Here is a 19,960-nt window from a genome sequence, read left to right as displayed (position 1 = left end):
GATTATGGGAAGCTACGTTTTGGAGATGTTGATTTAGTTTGGTTAGCTTGTTATTAGCGGCCAAGTTGTTTACTCCTCGTTATGATGCACTTAAGTGTATAATCCCTTTTTATTCATGAAAGGACATTGTCTGATTTTATGTCCATAGTCTCTTCTCGTCATTTTTGAAGGTAGTTTGACTGATCTACTACATTTTTTGACCTGGTCGTCTGCATAGACTTATCATCATTAAATTTGAGAAAATTTTCAGTCATCCAGGATTTCATGTCAGAGAGGCAAGTTATGAGATGAGATTTGCTACAGCGCTAGGATCTGCGGGTTTTAGTGGCATGTATAACTGAGTGTTGTCAGAATAAAAGTGTTTGAGTATATCATGTTTTTAAATGAACTGGCCAAGGGGCAGCAGAGGACAGGGCCAAAAACTGAGCCTTGAGGGACACCACAGCTCAACTGAGCCACAGAGGAGGTGGAGTTACCCAGAACAACAGACATACCTGAATGCAATATGATGTAATGTAAGAGGATATTGTGATCGACCATGTCAAAGGCAGCACTTAAATCCAAAAGAACTAAAACCGAGCAGTCACCACTGTCTGCAGTCAGCAGTACGTTATTAGTGATCTCAAATAGAGCTGTCTCGTTACTGTGAAGTGCTCTAAAACCAGATTTGAAACTATTAAAAACAGTATTAGTGTTCATAAAAGAAATCGATCGAGAAGAAATTCCTCGCTTCAGAACATTAGCTAGAAAAGACGATTTGGAGATTGGCCTGTAGTTACTTGATAGGGGATCTAAATTATGTTTCTTCAGCAATGGGTGAACAATGGAATGCTTACATTTGCCTGGAAAACAACCAGAGGCCAGATAATTATTAAGAATTTGCAGAATAATGGAGCTGATAGTTGAAAATATCTCATTGAGCAGCTTAGTGGGAATGATGTCTAGGATGCAGGAGGAGGATTTCATATTGGAGACTGTACTCTTAACACTGAAATTGTAATTGAAACTGGCGGAAAGAGGCAGAATTAACACGGGGAATGGAATGAATGCGAGAGTCTGGCTGGATTTGGGACCTAAGGCTGGATTTGGGACCTAATGTTCTCCACCGTATTTACAAAATGAGTGAGAAATGTTTCAGACAACTCAACATCAGGTTCAAAAAGAGAAGTAGAGGGACCGTTAATAACAGAATCTACAAACCCCAATTCCAATGAAGTTGGGACGTTGTGTAAAATGTAAATAAAAACAGAATACACTGATTTGCGCAATCCTTTTTGACCTATATTGAATACACTACAAAGACAAGATATTTAATGTTCAAACTGATAAACGTTATTGTTTTTTTGCAAATATTCACTCATTTTGAATTTGATGCCTGCAACACGTTCCAAAGAAGCTGGGACAGGGTCATGTTCACCACTGTGTTACATCACCTTTCCTTTTAACAACACTCAATAAGCGTTTGGGAACTGAGGACACTAATTGTTGAAGCTTTGTAGGTGGAATTCTTTCCCATTCTTGCTTGATGTACGACTTCAGTTGCTCAACAGTCCGGGGTCTCCAGGTTGTCGTATTCTGTGCTTCATAATGCGCCACACATTTTCAATGGGAGACAGGTCTGGACTGCAGGCAGGCCAGTCCAGTACCTGCACTCTTTTACTATGAAGCCCCGCTGTTGTAACACGTGCAGAATGTGGCTTGGTATTGTCTTGCTGAAATAAGCAGGGACGTCCCTGAAAAAGACGTCGCTTGGATGGCAGCATATGTTGCTCCAAAACCTGTATGTACCTTTCAGCATTAATGGTGCCTTCACAGATGTGCAAGTTACCCATGATGCCATGGGCACGAACACACCCCCATACCATCACAGATGCTGGCTTTTGAACTTTGCATTGATATGAATCTGGATGGTCCTTTTCCTGTTTAGCCCGGAGGACACGACGTCCATGATTTCCAAAAACAATTTGAAATGTGGACTCGTCAGACCACAGCACACTTGTCCACTTTGCGTCAGTCCATCTCAGATGAGCTCGGGCCCAGAGAAGCCGGCGGAGTTTCTGGGTGGTGTTGATATCTGGCTTTGGCTTTGCATGGTAGAGTTTTAACTTGCACTTGTAAATGTAGCGACGAACTGTGTTAACTGACGATGGTTTTCCCAAGTGTTCCTGAGCCCAGGTGGTAATATCCTTTACAGAATGATGTCGGTTTTTAATGCAGTGCCGCCAGAGGGATCGAAGGTCATGGGCATTCAATGTTGGTTTTCGGCCTTGCCGCTTACGTGCAGAGATTTCTCCGGATTCTCTGAATCTTTTGATGATATTATTGACTGTAGATGATGAAATCCCTAAATTCCTTGCAATTGTACGTTGAGAAACGTTGTTCTTAAACTGTTGGACCATTTGCTCATGCAGTTGTTCACAAAGTGGTGAACCTCGCCCCATCCTTGCTTGTGAGCATTTCGGGGATGCCCCTTTTATACCCAATCATGACACTCACCTGTTTACAGTTAACCTGTTCACCTGTGGAATGTTCCAAACAGGTGTTTTTGGAGCATTCCTCATCTTTCCCAGTCTTTTGTTGCCCCTGTCCCAGCTTCTTTGGAACGTGCTGTAGGCATCAAATTCAAAATGAGTGAATATTTGCAGAAAACAATAAAGTTTATCAGTTTGAACATGAAATATCTTGTCTTTGTAGTGTATTCAATTGAATATAGGTCGAAAAGTATTTGCAAATCATTGTATTCTGTTTTTATTCACGTTTTACACAACGTCCCAACTTCATTAGAATTGGGGTTTGTATTACCCTGAAGAGAACTTTAGGATTGTGGTTATTTCTTGATATTAGTTCAGAGAAGTACGCTGATCTTGCATCCTTAACTGCCTTCTGGTAAATTAACATTTGTTTTTTAAAGGTGTTATGTGCTAATTCGGACTTGTTGACCTTCCATTGTCGTTCTGATTTTTTTACGGAGTCTTCTAAGGGCACGAGTGTAATCATTCGATGAGGGGAGGTTATTTAATTATTGTTTCCTAGTTTTAAATGGTGCAATCTGGTCAAGGATTGATGGGCACTGATCATTGAATGAAAAAAAAAGTTTTTTTTGATTCCCCCCCTTTTTTTCTCCCCAATTGTACCCGTCCAATTACCCCACTCTTCTGAGCTGTACCGGTTGCTGCTCTACCCCCTCTGCTGGTCCAGGGAGGGCTGCAAACTTACCACATGCCTCCTCTGATACATCCTTCTTTTCACCTGACAGGGGGACGTTTGCACGTGGGAAGATCACGCTATTCCCCCCAGTTCCCCCTCCCCTCTGAACAGGCCAGTAGAGGCGCTAGTGCAGTGACCAGGACACATACCCACATCTGGCTTTCCACCCGCGGACACGGCCACTTGTGTTTGTATGTAGGCATGCCCGACCAAGCCGGAGGTAACACGCGGATTCGAACCGGTGATTCCCGTGTTGGCAGGCAATGGAATAGACTGCTAATCACTGAATGAATTTAATAGTGCATCTGGATTGAAGGGGGACAAAGAGGGATTAAAGGATGATTAATTAAAAGCAACACAGAATTTAAGTGCAGAGCCAGTGTTGAGAATGCAAGAACATGTTTTAGGATAGTGACTAGGAATAGGGAGCTGTAGTGGGACTTTGAAAATGACAGCTTTATGGTCAGATACAGGCATATCCATCAGATTAAGACATTGGAGAGAGAAATCAGATAAGAGTACAAGGTCTAAAATGTGGCCTTTGGAATGTGGGGCCCCTTTAACAGATTGAATGATGTTAAAAGAGTCTATAAGATCCACGAAATGGGAGGTGAGGGAATGGGAAGACAACACACATGAATATTAAAATCGCCAAGGATGTCCTCTTTTGGCATGACAATAGATAAAAGGTCAGAAAACTCAGAGATGAAAATAACTGAATTAGGGGGCATATAAATTAAGATGCAGAGTAAACGGGAAGGGCCAGTAATTTAAAAAAAAAACATCAAATGAGATAAAATTACGAAAAGTAACAGGATGGCACTTAAGACCCAACTTATAGAAAACAGCTAGGCCACCCCCTCTACCAGATGGCCTGGGAATGTGAAAAGATGCAAAATCAGGGCGACTAGCCTCAATCAGGGGAACAGTGTCCCATGGGGACAGCCATGTCTCAGTAAAAATAATAAAAAAAAGTCCAGGTAATTAGAAACAATAAAATCATTAATGATAAACCACTCATTATTCAGAGATCTCGCATTCAAGAGGCCAACATTGTTTGGTGCCAAAGCAGAATTAACGCCAACGGGAGCATAACAAATAGAACACAAATTGTAGATATTTGCTCCAGATATTCTGTTGTTGTTGTTTCTACTAATAGATACGTCGTGTGGATGAGAGGCACGGTGCCTGATAATAGTCTGTATGGGTAAAACTCCCGGCGAGAGGGTCAATGACCGATGAGGCCAGCGGAGGGAGTCAGCAGGCAGAACAGTACTGTCGAGTGCCACCACAGGCGGAAGCGGATGCTCTGGGAGGGAAGAGTGGGATGTAAGCAGTCAGTCACGTGGAGAGGACTGTATTGCGTGCTGCAGGTTGGCCGCCAGCATCCGGCTACCCAGCCTGTTTGGGTGGACTCCATCAGACATGAAGAAGGGGAGACAATCCCAAAACAGATTAAAATCATGAATAAAACCAATATTGTGAGCTCTGCAGGTGGAGATAACCACGTGTACAGGTTGAGGATTCTGCTGAAACACCCCACTCCACGGGCCAGTGTTGGAATAGGACCTGAGATAAAAACAGACTTTCCGCATGTATTTAAAAACCTGAAAAGGTCGATAAAATCCTTTTTAATTAATTCAGACTGCTGATGAGAAGCATCGTTTGTCCCCACCTGAACGATCACACAATTGAGGGAGGATGGGACTGAGCGGGTCACTTCCAGGACTTTATTCAGGATATCAGGGACTGTGAATTCCAGGGAAACAGCGAATGACTGTGTTGAGAAAACGGATGTTCCTGATTATGGAATCCCCGACTATTAATGTAGCTGGGGGGGAAAGGGGGCGAGGAGATGTCGATTGTGAGTGTATACGATCCTCACTTTGTGTTGAAATTGCTGACTGAGGATGTGGCGTCCGAGCAAACAAGTGTTGTGATGAGGCAGTGACATCAGCTCTGGGAATGGATTTCTCTGCACGGGCACTTTGAGAGCATCTTATCACGGGCCCCTTCAGGATCTTATGACAGGAAGAGGAGGTCATTAGCCAGGATGCGGGCTGTTGTTTTGGCTTCACAGTGGGATGGCGAGCAACCTGAACACAGATAACGAACAGCGGGGCAGCTGTAGTGTCGGCAGATGCCATTTTCTCAGAAGGGCCCCGATCAAGACACGTCAGCTGGGTGGACTGGAGTGTCATCACACAGGGTCGTGTATTAAGTTGCAGAGGCCTAGGTGAGGGGGGTAGGCAGCCCTGTCCGAGCCTGTCTTGTGACTGCGGACCACCACTTTGGCCCAGCATGACTGGAGGTTTGGTGTCGAGCAGGAGGAAAGCCATGGACAAGTGGAGGGATCCCAGAGAATTGTGTCCTGGATGGTTGCACTGAGAGAGGCAGTCCGTTTGGACTGGCCAGAAGCCACATCCATGAAGCTGGTCAAAAGGGAGTCTTTCTTATGGAGTTCATCGGAAAGCCGTCGAACATCCTCTTCAAGGTCATCGATCTTTCTGTTTGCTTTCTTTAGTAGCACACAATCTTCACAGAGCAAAGTTGGCATAATTGTTTGGTTAGCTTAGCCATAAACTAGAAACAATCCACATGCAGCCCCAGGGCACTACAGAATCTGAGGCCTCAGTGCAAACAAGTCAGTGCAGGAGTCGTTCACCGAATAACATCCACAAAGGGGTTAAGTTGTTAGTTATTAAAGTTAAAATGATTAAAGTGAAAGTTAAAAAGTTAAAAGCAAGCAGGGCAGCAGACAAACAAACCATCAGCTGGGAACAGATGATTAATATACTAGGTTTTAACCTAGTCTTGTTTACCTGCTACATCAAGTGTGTATGTGTTGCATGTGGTTGCCTGATAGCTGTTTAACGCTTCTTTAAATGATAGGGAACAAGGCTACCTTTTGAACTTTTTGAAATATTCAACTTTTTTCAGCCATTTTTTGAATGGGAGTCAATGGGGGACTTTTGCAAACTTTCCACCTCTTTTACTCCTTTATACTTTTAGCCACTGAAACCATTCAGGTATCAAAATGTGCATCTCTTTAAGCCCATTAAGGCTCATATTTCGGTCTTTATACTTTTAGACATATTAAGCTTTTTCTACTTTTTCAAAACAATGGAAGTCTATGGGGAAAGGTTGAAACCCTCATCACCTTTGAACTTTATCTCCTCCATTTTTTGGGCTAGAACCCCCATTTAAAGCTTAAACAGTTCAGGACATTCAGCTCTTTCAGAATCCTATTCAGATTTTAAAAATATTGTATAGTTTTTGAACAATTCAGCTCTAAAGTTTAGCAATTCTGCCATACACTTTGCCTGTTAGAATGTTCAGTCCTATTGTGACATCACATATCAATTTGAAACTCAACTGTCAGCCTAATTACTGTCAACTCTCAACACCTGGTAGATTTGATCAGCTTCTGCCACTTCTTAACTGCTCTTCCTCCCTCTTCAACCTTCCTACCTTCCTTCCTTCCTACAACCTTCCTACCTACCTTCCTTCCTTCCTTCCCACAACCTTCCTACAACCTTCCTACCTACCTTCCTTCCTTCCTTCCCACAACCTTCCTACAATCTTCCTACCTTCCTTCCTATCTACCTTCCTTCCTTCCTACAACCTTCCTACCTTGCTTCCTACCATCCTTCCTACAACCTTCTTACCTTCCTACCTTCCTTCCTACAACCTTATCTTCCTTCCTACAACCTTCCTGCTATCCTACCTTCTTACCCTCCTTCCTACCCTTCCTCTTCATCACTACTCCTTTAAAACTTTTAAAATATTCAGCCATTTCACATTTCAGTTTCCAGGTATTTCAGGTAGGCTAGTGACTTTCTGACTTTTCCTATTTATCCATTTTCAGCGATGCTTTCGCGATTTCTTTCAGCAGCTCAGCATTCACACGCTTTTTGTGTGGAAAAGCATTTTTCTAGTCATTTAATATATGCCATTTATTTTAGATATTTTTTTCATTTACATGTTGATATATTGTGCAGCTATATATTTTAAAACAGGGAAAGAGACCCTGTCTGCATTTGATTTTAATCCGTTTGATCTGTTTTAATAAAAGTGCTTGTGACATCTCACATGCGGCTTTGACTTAAAACTGAACATTTAGCCTACTTCATAGAAAATATCGAGATATGTATCGTGTATCGCCATTCAGCCTAAAACTACCAAGATATAATTTTTGGTCCATATCGCCCAGCCCTAGATTACACTGGACAACTTTTTTTTTCAAACGTTTTGCTCCCTGAAAGAAAATTAGAGTATGATAGACAATATCAAGCTGAACACAAAAGTAATTTCAGATTTGCTGTATCATATAGGAATTTGGAGAACCATTAAGATAACTTTTATTGAATTTAACATGTTTAATCACACAATGTTGCTGACACATTGTGTTAGTTCAACTGAGCTTAAAATGTTTTGCAGCTGATGTTGGTTTGTACTCAGCATCTGGTGCCTCTCGTGTCAGTGTCCAACAATAGTCGGCCAGTATTGATGGATTGCAGCTGCCCTGATACCTTTTTTCCATGGTCGCAATGTCCTGGTGAAACCTTTGACCATGTTCATCACGGGCTGCACCAAGATCAGCAGGGAAGAAGTCCCAAGTGTGATGCAGAAAATGAATTTTCAATAACATGTTGCACTTCATGGTTTTGTATGCATTAAGCATGTAGTTTGGTACTCTGTAGTTGCCAAGATAATTCTCAGCGACATCTTTAAATGCTTTCCATGCTATTTTCTCTGGTCCCACCAGCAGATCTTCTAACTTCCTGTCATTGATGACCTGTCTGATCTGTGGACCAACAAAAATGCCTTCCTTAATCTTGGCATCAGTTATTCTTGGAATCGTCTGTCTCAAATAGTGAAATCCATCATCTTCTGTGTTCATTGCCTTCACAAAATTTTTCATCGATCCGAGTTTTATATTAAGAGGAAGCAGAAATATCTTTGTTGGGTCAACAAGTGGTTTAGGTCACACTTTTCTGCCCTGGAATGAAATGCTTACGGAGCAGCCAGTTCTTTTTAATGTAATGTGACTCTTTAGCATGGCTACCCCATTCACAAAGGAAACAACAGTACTTTGTATATCCGAGCTGTATTCCTAGTAGCAGTGCCAGTACTTTTAGATCACCACAGTCATAATCATTGTACTGTATGTGTTTCAACAACAGGTCCATGTTATTGTAAGTTTCTTTCACGAGTACTGCATAGCCAATGGGTACTGAAGGGTGGACACTGCCATTGTGTAACACGACAGCTTTCAGTCTTAACTTTGACCAATCTATAAAAAGACGCCATTTTTGTGGGTCATGCACGCAACCCAAAGCCATGAACAGTCCATCATCAGTGCAGAAACAGTGGTTGCCAACATGCGTAAAGAAGTTTGTCAAATGTTCTTGATGGTTCCAAAAGATAAACATTTTTGTACCTGGTGACAGCAAACCCCATCCTTGCAATCTTGAATCTACTTTAGCTTTTGACAAATCTAAATGCCTGATGAAGTCATGTAATTCTGGCTGTGTTATCAGATGATAACCAGGCATAAAGGGTTCAACATCTGGATCAGTGTTGTTTTCCACATCTGGTTCATGCGGTGTGGCATCTTCATCTGCCTCATCTGGGCGCCATGTCTCTGGTGGCTTCGGTACTGGCAAACTGTCATCATGTGGCGCTGGTCTCATGGCTGGAGGCAGATTAGGGCATTCAACAGATTTCTTATTTTTAGTAGAGAAGCCAGATACATAGGTCAGACAGAAGTAACGGTACAACACATCTTCTATTCTCGCCATATCGTTGGGACTGCAAATGGCTTTGACTTCCGAGTACCTCTGAGCCAAGCTCTCAGGTTGACTGCACATGTTGTACAACAAATGTGAGGAGCCCAGGGTTTCTCTTGGTCACCGATATTACACCTGAAGTAGAGCTCATATGCTTTCTTAATAAGTGCAGTCATGGTGCGTCTTCGAGCCTTGAGCGTCTACTCACCACAGATGTAACAGGATGTATTGCAGCTGTTGCAGTGTTGACGAGACATTGCTGCTGTATTAAATCTTCCTGAAGACAATAAATCCTGTTGTTAAGTATACTCACCATGCTATTGCCTGAAGAACATGCGTCCAAACAGCATCTGTGAATGTGAGCAGCTTTTATAGCCTGTCTGCCAGCATCTAATCTGACTCGGCATGCCAGACAACATGTGCATAGCACCTACACTGAGTGCATGCCCAGGCATGCTTGGACTGACCAAAGCAGCTTTCTTTTGTGGGTAATCACAAAAGTGGGTACAACAAGGCATGTGATAGGAAAATGTTAAGGTGATTTTCGTGATAAGCAGCCCAAAATCCATAAAATACACCCAAAAGTGTTCGGGAAGCAAAATCTTCTTCTTGCAGTGTTATTGCCCCCGGTGGCTTCAGTCATCGAGGACAGACTGATGCAGGAATTTGCCCGATTCTCGCCAAATGTAGAGCCACTTTAAGTACATCACATGTTCCCAGATGCAATGGTCACCTGACCATTGTTATGTTTTTTGATAAACGTGGAAAGATCATGTGCTCTCTGAGAGACTCTTCTGAATAAATGGCGATCACATTTCCTTTTAGGTTTTTTCTCAGAGGCGACTTTAGTGATCTACAGAGTTTATGTTCTGCTTAAACTTAAGTTACTGTTTTTTTCTTTTTCTGGTATTTCCATTTTTTCTGAGCTTTCTTCCTTTTCTCTCCTTGTGAGGATTACGGGTGGGAGGAGGATGGTGTCCGTTGGATGGGGGGGGTCGGAGTTGGATTTTGGGTTTCTGTAAAATTTAAAAATGTCTTGAACATTTTTGGAACGTCACGAACAATTTCACGTTTCTTCTGAATGTTTTTTAATAAAAAAATATATTTTAAAAATACCATGAAAACTAACATTTGATTACACCTATAACTGATGTAATTTACAGTACAGGTATATTTTTCTGTTACATAAATTCAGATCTTGGCATTCTATCCCAACTGATGAGAAAATAAAAACACTGCGTGAATCTATTTTTAACATTTAAGTAAAGGTGCAAAACACTTTTTCTTTTTTTTTCCTCCCCAATTGTATCCGGCCATTTGCCCTGTTTTCCGAGCCGTCCCGGTCTCTGCTCCACCCCCTCTGCCGATCCGGGGAGGGCTGCCGACTACCACATGTCTCCTCCGATACATGTGGAGTAGCCAGCCGCTTCTTTTCACCTGACGGTGAGGAGTTGCACCGGGGGGACGTAGCGCGTGGGAGGATCACGCTGTGCCCCCCAGTTCCCCCTCCCCCCTGAAAAGGCACCCCGACCGACCAGAGGAGACGCTAGTGCAGTGACCAGGACACATACCCACATCCGGCTTCCAACCCGCAGACACGGCCAATTGTGTCCGTAGGCACGCCTGACCAAGCTAGAGGTAACACGGGGATTCTAACCCGCGATCCCCATGTTGGTAGACAACAGAATAGACCGCCACGTCACCCTGATGCCTCCAAATGTGCAAAACACATTTAAGATAATTTTTTGAAAGCTATTGTATTGCATCTACTTCTTTGAATTCATTGGTAATACTCCAGTGTGTTTAACTGATTGTTGATGCTTACCTTGTGTTTCTTTTTCTATTAGAGAACTCACCTTCTGATTCTATGAGCAACCCTGCTTCTCTGCCTCCCTTGATAGAGGGCTATGGACGAAAAAGAAAAAAGAGGACAAGTATCGAAACAAATATCAAGCTGACTCTAGAGAAACGCTTCCTTGATGTGAGTAAATCCATTGACATCAATTTACAGTCCCGACTGACAGTGTCATACATTCACTATGAAATAGTAATGTGAGAAATGACTGTGTTTGGTTTTGGATTTTTGGTTTTCAGAACCCCAAGCCCAACTCGGAAGAGATAACGCTGATCTCAGAACAGCTCTCCATGGAGAAAGAAGTGGTACGGGTTTGGTTCTGCAATCGTCGTCAGAAAGAGAAGAGGATCTACTGTCCTGTGGCAAGCTTACCAATCAAACCCCATAACTTCAGTTCCAGAATGGTTAGCTATAGCGTTTCCTGGCAAATCACTTCAGTTCAGATTCTAACACTATGTTATGTCAGGAATATAATTCATATTCATTGTTTTCCACATTTTCAGTCCCTTTCAGGAGTCTCAATTTAACAGCTGTAACCTGAAATCTTATTTTGACCATAAGTACAATATAAGAAGTTATCCTTAACATATAAAAACTAGAAGAGTGCACTCAGCAGTAATGCCGACGTTGTACTAGACCATTGTGGTGAAGAGGGAGCTGAGCCGGAAGGCAAAGCTCTCAATTTACCAGTCAGTCTTCGTTCCAACCCTCACCTATGGTCATGAGCTTTGGGTAGTGACTGAAAGGGTGAGAACACGGATACAAGCGGCCGAAATGAGTTTCCTCCGTAGGGTGTCTGGGCTCAGCCTTAGAGATAGGGTGAGGAGCTCGGACATCCGGAGGGAGCTCAGAGTAGAGCCGCTGCTCCTTCGCATCGAAAGGAACCAGTTGAGGTGGTTCAACCATCTGATTAGGATGCCTCCTGGGCGCCTTCCTTTGGAGGTTTTCCGGGCACGGTCAACTGGGAGGAGACCCCGGGGTAGACCCAGAACTCGCTGGAGGGACTACATGTTCGATCTGGCCTGGGAACGCCTTGGGATCCCCCAGGAGGAGCAGGAGGGCGTTGCTGGGGAGAGGGACATCTGGAGTGCCCTACCTAGCTTGCTGCTGCCGCGACCCGACCCGGGAGAAGTGGCTGAAGATGAATGAATGAATGAATGAGTGCACTCAGTAGAGTGCAGGTCCTCACCAGTCGTATCTCCCATTCTCCGGTGTTCGGACTCGGCAACAAACCACCCCTTTTTTCGCCTGCTGGGAGAAGAGAAAATACAGAGGTACTGCTCGCGTATCTTCTCTTCTCCAGTGCTCGGTGCTGAAAAGCCAGCTGAGGAGTTAGCACTCAGTTGCAGTATAAAACAGATTTTTCAAAGGTTTTGAATCACCGCAACCACAAGTGGTCCTTGATCATACAGCCATAACTGTGCAAAAAATTATTAGGCTGACAGGCCCAGTAGTATGTGAGATTAGCAGTGGACAGATACATGCACACATGGACATAAAAAACAGTTGTTTTTGCTGCCATTACAAGATTTTTGCACAGCGCCCAAGTCGTTTGAACAGGAAATATGAAGAAAAAAATAAATAACGTGCAGAGCTCAAAATTTTACATCGGATGCCCTTCCTGACACAACCAGATGGGGGCACAAGGTTAATGGTTGTGTCAGGAAGGGCATCCGATGTAAAATTTTGCCAAATTATTACGCGGATTGACAAAACTATACCGGATTGGTCAAGGCCCGCGTTAACAACAGCTGGCATTGTTGCTGTGCCCTCACAGTGTACCAATGGAAACTATCAAATCTGCTGTGGCGACCCCTGGGAAACGGGGAACAAGCCGAGAGAAGGAGGTGTGCAGAGCTCAAGCTAAAAGAATCTGCCTAATAAAAGCGTTTTGCCTGTCAGTCTGTGGATGCGCAGCCTCCTCATCAGACCCTTGCATGAATGCGACCAATGACTTACACTTTCCAAAAAGAAAAGGTTTGCTATGCAACCATTTCGGTCTAACCCTAGCCCTGTCTTTATTTTCATAATATAATAAAGCTGGGTAAACCATTTACGCTCACACATGCGCAACTCGCATCCACAGTTGACTCGGGTCAGGCAGCGACAAGAATATATAGCACTTCCTGTTTTGACTGCAACCTAGAGGAAGTTGTTCCTTTATAACTTTCGCATTTTTGGGATTATCAGAATTCTTTTAATAACTTTTGATCATGACGCTGCCCGAGCCAATTCAACCGCAATGTGTTACACATGTGCACCATTGACTTAGATCAGGCCACGACGGAGAGCGGCATTGGTCGAGCGAGCTAGAGAGTGAAGAAAGAGTGGCAATCGCGAAAACGAAAGTTTTTCTAAGGTTTAAATAACCACAACCGCAAGATGCTCTTCATCAATACAAGCCATCATACTGTCCGAAAAAAAAAAAAAAATTAGGCTCATAGTTCCAGATTAGCCGCGGACAAAGAAACACACATATGCACGCATGCACGCACACACCACGCACACACACACACACGCATGCATGCGTGACCAAACACATAATACCCTCTAGGCTATCCACCTAGTGGGGATAAATATAACAGGCATATTGCATCTGGGTACCCCCCCCCATTTTTTTTCTCTCCAATTGCACCCGGCCAATCACCCCAATAATCTGAGCCATCCTGGTCGCTGCTGCACCCCCTCTGCTGATCCAGGGAGGGCTGCAGACTACCACATGCCTCCTATACATGTGAACTCGCCAGCCGCTTCTTTTCACCTGGCAGTGAAGAGTTTCACCAGGGGGATGTAACACGTGGGAGGATCATGCTATTCCCCCAGTTCTCCCTCCCCCCTGAACAGGTGCCGCGACCGACCAGACGAGGCACAAGTGCAGCGACCCAGACATATACCCACATCCGGCATCCCACCCGCAGACACAGCCAATTGTGTCTGTAGGACGCCCGACTCAGCCGGAAGTAACACGGGGATTCAAACCAGCGATCCATATGTTGGTAGGCAACGGAATAGACTGCTACGCTATACCCGGTTGCTTGCATCTGGGTGTCTTGACAGGTATATCTGTCCATATGTATGCAATGCTTTCAGGGGCCTTTGTTCACCAACCATCCATCCTTGAAGACACTGAACTTCAGGCTGGGACTGAGCTAGGTTGAGACTTAATAGGGTTTTCACTCGTGAACCTTCCCTAGTAGAGGGGTGGCTAACCATGTACTATGGAAAGCCATGTGTATGCAGGTTTTCATTCCAACCAGACTCCACACCAGGTGATTTCACTGATTAGCAATGCTTTAACCAAAGAGGAAGAATGTATCAGTGAAATCACCTGGTATAGAGTCCAGTTGGAATGAAAACATTCTTACACATGTCTCAGAAAGTTTAATCAGTTCATCTGGACACAACGTTTACCGAGAGAAATGTTTCATTACTAATCTAAGTGTCTCAACTGACTGCAGGTATCTATCCCCACCCTTATAAACAATACAGTGGCATAACGACCCAAAATAATGATTGGTTTCATATGTAAATTGCTCTGAGCATTAAATAGAGTGACAGTGGCAATGTGTACTATTCACAGAGGATTTGGGATTAGTTGCAGTCACACCATAGTAAAGTGGTGATGTACTCTTAGGCTCCTCCTCGGTTCAGGGATGGCCATTCCCTCTTCACATAGATGGCCTCTTTGACTCCTCATTCAAACCAGTGTTCCTCCCTACCAAGGATGTGCACATCCTCATCCTTGAAAAAGTGGCCACTGGCCTGTAGATGGATGTAGACTGCGGAGTCCTGGCCTGATGCATTAGCTTTTCTATGTTGTGACATCCTCTTGGCCAGCATCTGTTTGGTTTCCGCGATGTACAAGTCACGGCAATCCTCCTGGCACTTAACAGCGTACACTATATTGCTCTTTTTGTACCTGGGGACCCGATCCTTGGTGTGGACCAATTTCTGTCACAGCATGTTTTGGGGTTTGAAAGCAACTGAGATGCGGCGTTTGGAAAATATGCGTCTAAACTTTTCTGACACTCCCACCACATATGGAATCACCACTGGTTTACGCCTATGCAGCTGTTGTCCTTCTCTTATATTGGCTGGTACACTGTTTGGGTGTCTTCCTGGCTTTGAGAAATGCTCAGTTAGAATAACCACACTTAACCAAGGCCTCTTTAATGTGGGATGTCTCCCCTTCTGTCAGCTTAGTGGTACAGCGTCCTGATGACTCCTAGTTTGTGCTCCAGTGGATGAGGAGAGTCAAACAGTAAGTACTGATCAGTATGTGTTGGTTTATGGTAAACATCAGCAATCAAATGTTCCCCGTCACTAATTGCAATTTCACAGTCTAATAAGGTTAATCTGTAATTTTGCCCATACTCCCTGGTGAACTTGATGTGGTTGTCCAGAGTTAATGTGGTCGGTGAAATGTGCTATGTGCTGAGATTTGTTTTTAACCCAGGTGTCATCGACAAATCTGAACCAATGGCTAGGTGGTGCCCCTGGATAGGACATCAGAGCCCTCTTTTCAGCTTCCTCCTTATTATATTCCTCCAAAAGTTGGCCATTGTAGGTGAAACTGGGTAACTCATAGCACACCCATGCTTCTGCCTGTAGTACTGCCCCCTGTACGTAAAGTATGTGGACTGAAAACACAGCTTAAGGAGCAGACACACTTGGCCAGTGTTAAGGGTGGTCCTATTGCTAAGGGTGGGGTCGTCTTGTTATTTCATATGGACTACCTTCACTGCTTCATCAACAGGAATGCATGAGAAGAGAGATGTAACATCATAAGAGACCATTGTTTCATCCGCCTCCATAATGATGTCCCTCACCTTATCCACAAAATTCATAGTGTTCTGAATGTGATGGTCATTACTGCCGACCAACGGGTTAAGAATAGATGCCAGAAACTTAGCGATGTTATAGGTCACTGAGTTAATCATACAAACCCCAATTCCAATGAAGTTGAGACGTTGTGTAAAACGTGAATAAAAACAGAATACAATGATTTGCAAATCCTTTTCGACCTATATTCTATTGAATACACTACAAAGAAAAGATATTTAATGTTCAAACTGATAAACTTAATTGTTTTTTGCAAATATTCACTCATTTTGAATTTGATGCCTGCAACACGTTCCAAAGAAGCTGGGACAGGGGCAACAAAAGACTGGGAAAGTTGAGGAATGCTCAAAAAACACGTGTTTGGAACATTCCACAGGTGAACAGGTTAATTGGAAACAGGTGAGTGTCATGATTGGGTATAAAAGGAGCATCCCCGAAAGGCTCAGTCGTTCACAAGCAAGGATGGGGCGAGGTTCACCACTTTGTGAACAACTGCATGAGCAAATGGTCCAACAGTTTAAGAACATTTCTCAACGTACAATTGCAAGGAATTTAGGGATTTCATCATCTACAGTCCATAATATCATCAAAAGATTCAGAGAATCCGGAGAAATCTCTGCACGTAAGCGGCAAGGCCGAAAATCAACATTGAATGCCCGTGACCTTCGATCCCTCAGGCGGCACTGCATTAAAAACCGACATCATTGTGTAAAGGATATGACCAGGTGGGCTCAGGAACACTTGGGAAAACCATCATCAGTTAACACAGTTCGTCACTACATCTACAAGTGCAAGTTAAAACTGTACCATGCAAAGCGAAAGCCATATATCAACACCACCCAGAAACACCGCTGCCTTCTCTGGGCCCGAGCTCATCTGAGATGGACTGATGCAAAGTGGACAAGTGTGCTGTGGTCTGACGAATCCACATTTCAAATTGTTTTTGGAAATCATGGATGTTGTGTCCTCTGGGCTAACGAGGAAAAGGACCATCCAGATTGTTGTCAGTGCAAAGTTCAAAAGCCAGCATCTGTGATGGTATAGGGGGGTGTTAGTACCCATGACATCATGGGTAACTTGCACATCTGTGAAGGCACCATTAATGCTGAAAGGTACATACAGGTTTTGGAGCAACATGTGCTGCCATCCAAGCGACGTCTTTTTCAGGGACGTTCCTGCTTATTTCAGCAAGACAATGCCAAGCCACATTGTGCACGTGTTCCTACAGCGGGGCTTCGTAGTAAAAGAGTGCAGGTACTAGACTGGCCTGCCTGCAGTCCAGACCTGTCCCCCATTGACAGTGTGTGGCGCATTATGAAGCGCAAAATACGACAATAGAGACCCCGGACTGTTGATCAACTGAAGTCGTACATCAAGCAAGAATGGGAAAGAATTCCACTTACAAAGCTTCAACAATTAGTGTCCTCAGTTCCCAAACGCTTATTGAGTGTTGTTAAAAGGAAAGGTGGTGTAACACAGTGGTAAACATGCCCCTGTCCCAGCTTTTTTGGAACGTGTTGCAGGCATCAAATTCAAAATGAGTGAATATTTGCAAAAAAACAAAGTTTTATCAGTTTGAACATTAAATATATTGTCTTTGTAGTGTATTCAATTGAATATAGGTCGAAAAGGATTTGCAAATCATTGTATTCTGTTTTTATTTACGTTTTACACAATGTCCCAACTTCATCGGAATTGGGATTTGTACAAACAATTGTCTGTAATGACAAATCCTGTTTATGTATCTTAGGTAAACCATACAAACTAGGTGTAGCTTCCCCCTTGTATGGTCTATGGTACAAAACTTTGTTAATAGCATTGTCCTGTTCTAGCAGCTTCAGACAATCTATCACCTTTTTCTTGTAACCACTGTCTGGATCTCATTTCAGGGGCTCATAAGTATTCATGTATATTCATTCATAAGTAACGTCATAACTTTCTGATGATAGTCTGTCTAGTTGAATACAACAGTGTATCTGCCTTTGTCTGCCAGAAGGATTGATGACGTCATCATCCTTACTGAGAGTCGTGAGCGCATTCCTCTTGTCTCTGCTAATGTTGAGCGGTAGCACCTTCGCATTGCCAAGGCAGGCTGAAACTTTCGTCCGCAGGTGCTCTGCTTCCACGTCCGGGATATTATTTTAACGGATCACTGATTCTGTCGCTGTGATCAGTTCCACTAGTGGGATTTGCCTCGGTGTGACAGCAAAATTCAGCCCCTTAGCAAGGATGTCTTTCTCTGCCTGGGTGAGTTGTCTGTTGGACAGATTCTTCACCCACTTGTCCACATCCTGGTGTGTCGCTCTGTCTGCCATTGAGGGTTTCCATCTGTTGTCTGCTGATGTCTCTGGCATGCAGCAAGTACGTCGAACTTCTTTTGCTACCTGGTTTTTGACTTTCCTTGTTGTGCTAGAGGAGCCTTCTGTGTGAACTCAAATTATATTTTGGTAAGTGGTCTCATCTAGACGTGATGTAAGTCTCTGTTGGATTTGCTTGTCTTTGGTTTTCAAAGTGTTGATGGTAAAATTAGTTTGTCTCACCCATTCATTCAACAGCTGGCTCTGTGCCTTCTGGAAGATCTTGCTAGGTCAGTGGCCCTTAACCGAAGACTTCACTTGCAGGCTCTTAGGTGTAATCCTGCTCTGGCTGCACCTAAGCCTTAACCACAGGGGATTCCTGTAGTCTGCCATCATACTTTGCTTGTACTCCTGTAAAAGTTTAAGGCAGTCCTTTCTGAAATGAGTCAAAATGTCTTGATGCATGCTCAATAGTCTAGGTAAGAAATCACAGAAAGTTGAATCGGTTCATCCGGACACGTTTATTGGCAGAAACCTTTCATTACTCATCTAAGTTAAATCTCAACTGACTGCAGGTAGTTGAGACTGAAGAAGTCTTTGGGTACACACAGGAGCCCTGTATTTTAATAGATGATGGTGATGATGGATTACATTTATATAACGCTTTATCTAGACATCCAACTCACTTCACACTGAAATGGGCAAACTCACCTCAACCACCACCAATGTGTTGCATCCTCCTGGGTGACGCATTGCAGCCATTTTGTGCCAGAACGCTCACCACACATCAGTTTGAGGTGGAGAGGGAGAAATCATTGAGCCACTTAAACAGAGGCCAGATGGAGAGAGTTGGGGATTTTGCCAGGACATGGGGGGGACCCCCTACTCTTTGTGATAAGTGCCATGGGATCATTAGTGACGACAGTGAGTCAGGACCTCATTTTAACATTTCATCTGAAGGATGGCATCTCCTACAGAACATTACCCCCATCACTGTACCATTGGGATTTTTGTTGTGTATTAGGACCAGAGGGAAGACTGGCCGCTACTGGCCCACCAACACCACGTCCAGCAGCAACTCAGTTTTCCAAGTACTAGCCAAGTACGAGCAGTACTAGCAAAGCCCACACCTGCTTAGTTTCTGTCATTGGGCAGAGCCAGGGTACATACTGGTATGGGTGTTGGCATACCAGAGCGGCTAGCTCGAGATGGAATGTGTGATTTAAGGAGATCAGACAGGTATGATGGGGCAAGTCCATTTAGGATTTTATAAGTCAGAAGAAGCACATTGAAGTCTGATCCACATGAATAGGAAGCCAATTAAGGAGGCAAGAATTGGTGCAATATGGTCAGCATTTCTATTTTTAGTTAGAATTCTATCTGCAGCATTTTGAACCATCTGAAGACGTTTAGTTATAGCATGTGGCAGACCTGAAAACAGAACATTAAAGTAATCAAGTCCGGATGAAACAAAAACATGTATTAGTGTCTCTGTGTCAGCCATAGACAGGAAAGTGTTGTGGTCACACCGCCCCGAGCTGCCTCCCCGGCACGTTCAAGCCACTCACCCAGCTCGGACGTGCCGGAAACATCCGAGCGCTCGGCTCACGCTCTGAGGAGACGACCGCTGCACTGCACCAGGTGTTTGCCATCATCTATCAGGCACACCTGCGGCAATCAGGCAGCCCTCTACAAGAAGCCTGCCAGAACGTCTCTCCATGCTTCGACGTACTGAACCCTGCGGTAAAGCTTTGATAAGTCCTCCAGTGTTCCTTGCCCTCTTGCTATTCCGTTTATTCCCAGTGTCTATATTCGTGTCTCTCTTCCACCCCCCACCCCCCGACTCTCCCTCCGCGACTTCCAGGGCTCCCCACGTCTCCCTCGCTCCTTGCCCCCAACGACCTTCACGTTTCCCCCCCGGACCTCTCCAGCGATCTCCCTCCGTGTCTCTCTACCTGGACCCCTCC

At 44.0% G+C, this 19,960-nt stretch overlaps 1 protein-coding gene across 1 annotated transcript in view; it reads left to right on the top strand.

The window, feature by feature from the left end:
- pou2f3 (POU class 2 homeobox 3) overlaps nucleotides 1–19,960 on the top strand; it is a 75,307-nt gene that overhangs the window by 39,569 nt on the left and 15,778 nt on the right. The window contains exons 9-10 of the mRNA XM_056285173.1: nucleotides 10,847–10,980; nucleotides 11,094–11,258. Coding sequence (XP_056141148.1) covers nucleotides 10,847–10,980; nucleotides 11,094–11,258 — 299 coding nt within the window. The remainder of the gene's footprint in view (nucleotides 1–10,846; nucleotides 10,981–11,093; nucleotides 11,259–19,960) is intronic.

Source organism: Lampris incognitus, chromosome 8 (genome assembly GCF_029633865.1).
Source record: "Lampris incognitus isolate fLamInc1 chromosome 8, fLamInc1.hap2, whole genome shotgun sequence".
Lineage (NCBI taxonomy): Eukaryota > Metazoa > Chordata > Actinopteri > Lampriformes > Lampridae > Lampris > Lampris incognitus.
The sequence above is the reverse complement of the archived record's forward strand: the minus strand, read 5'-3'. Positions and strand labels throughout refer to the sequence as shown.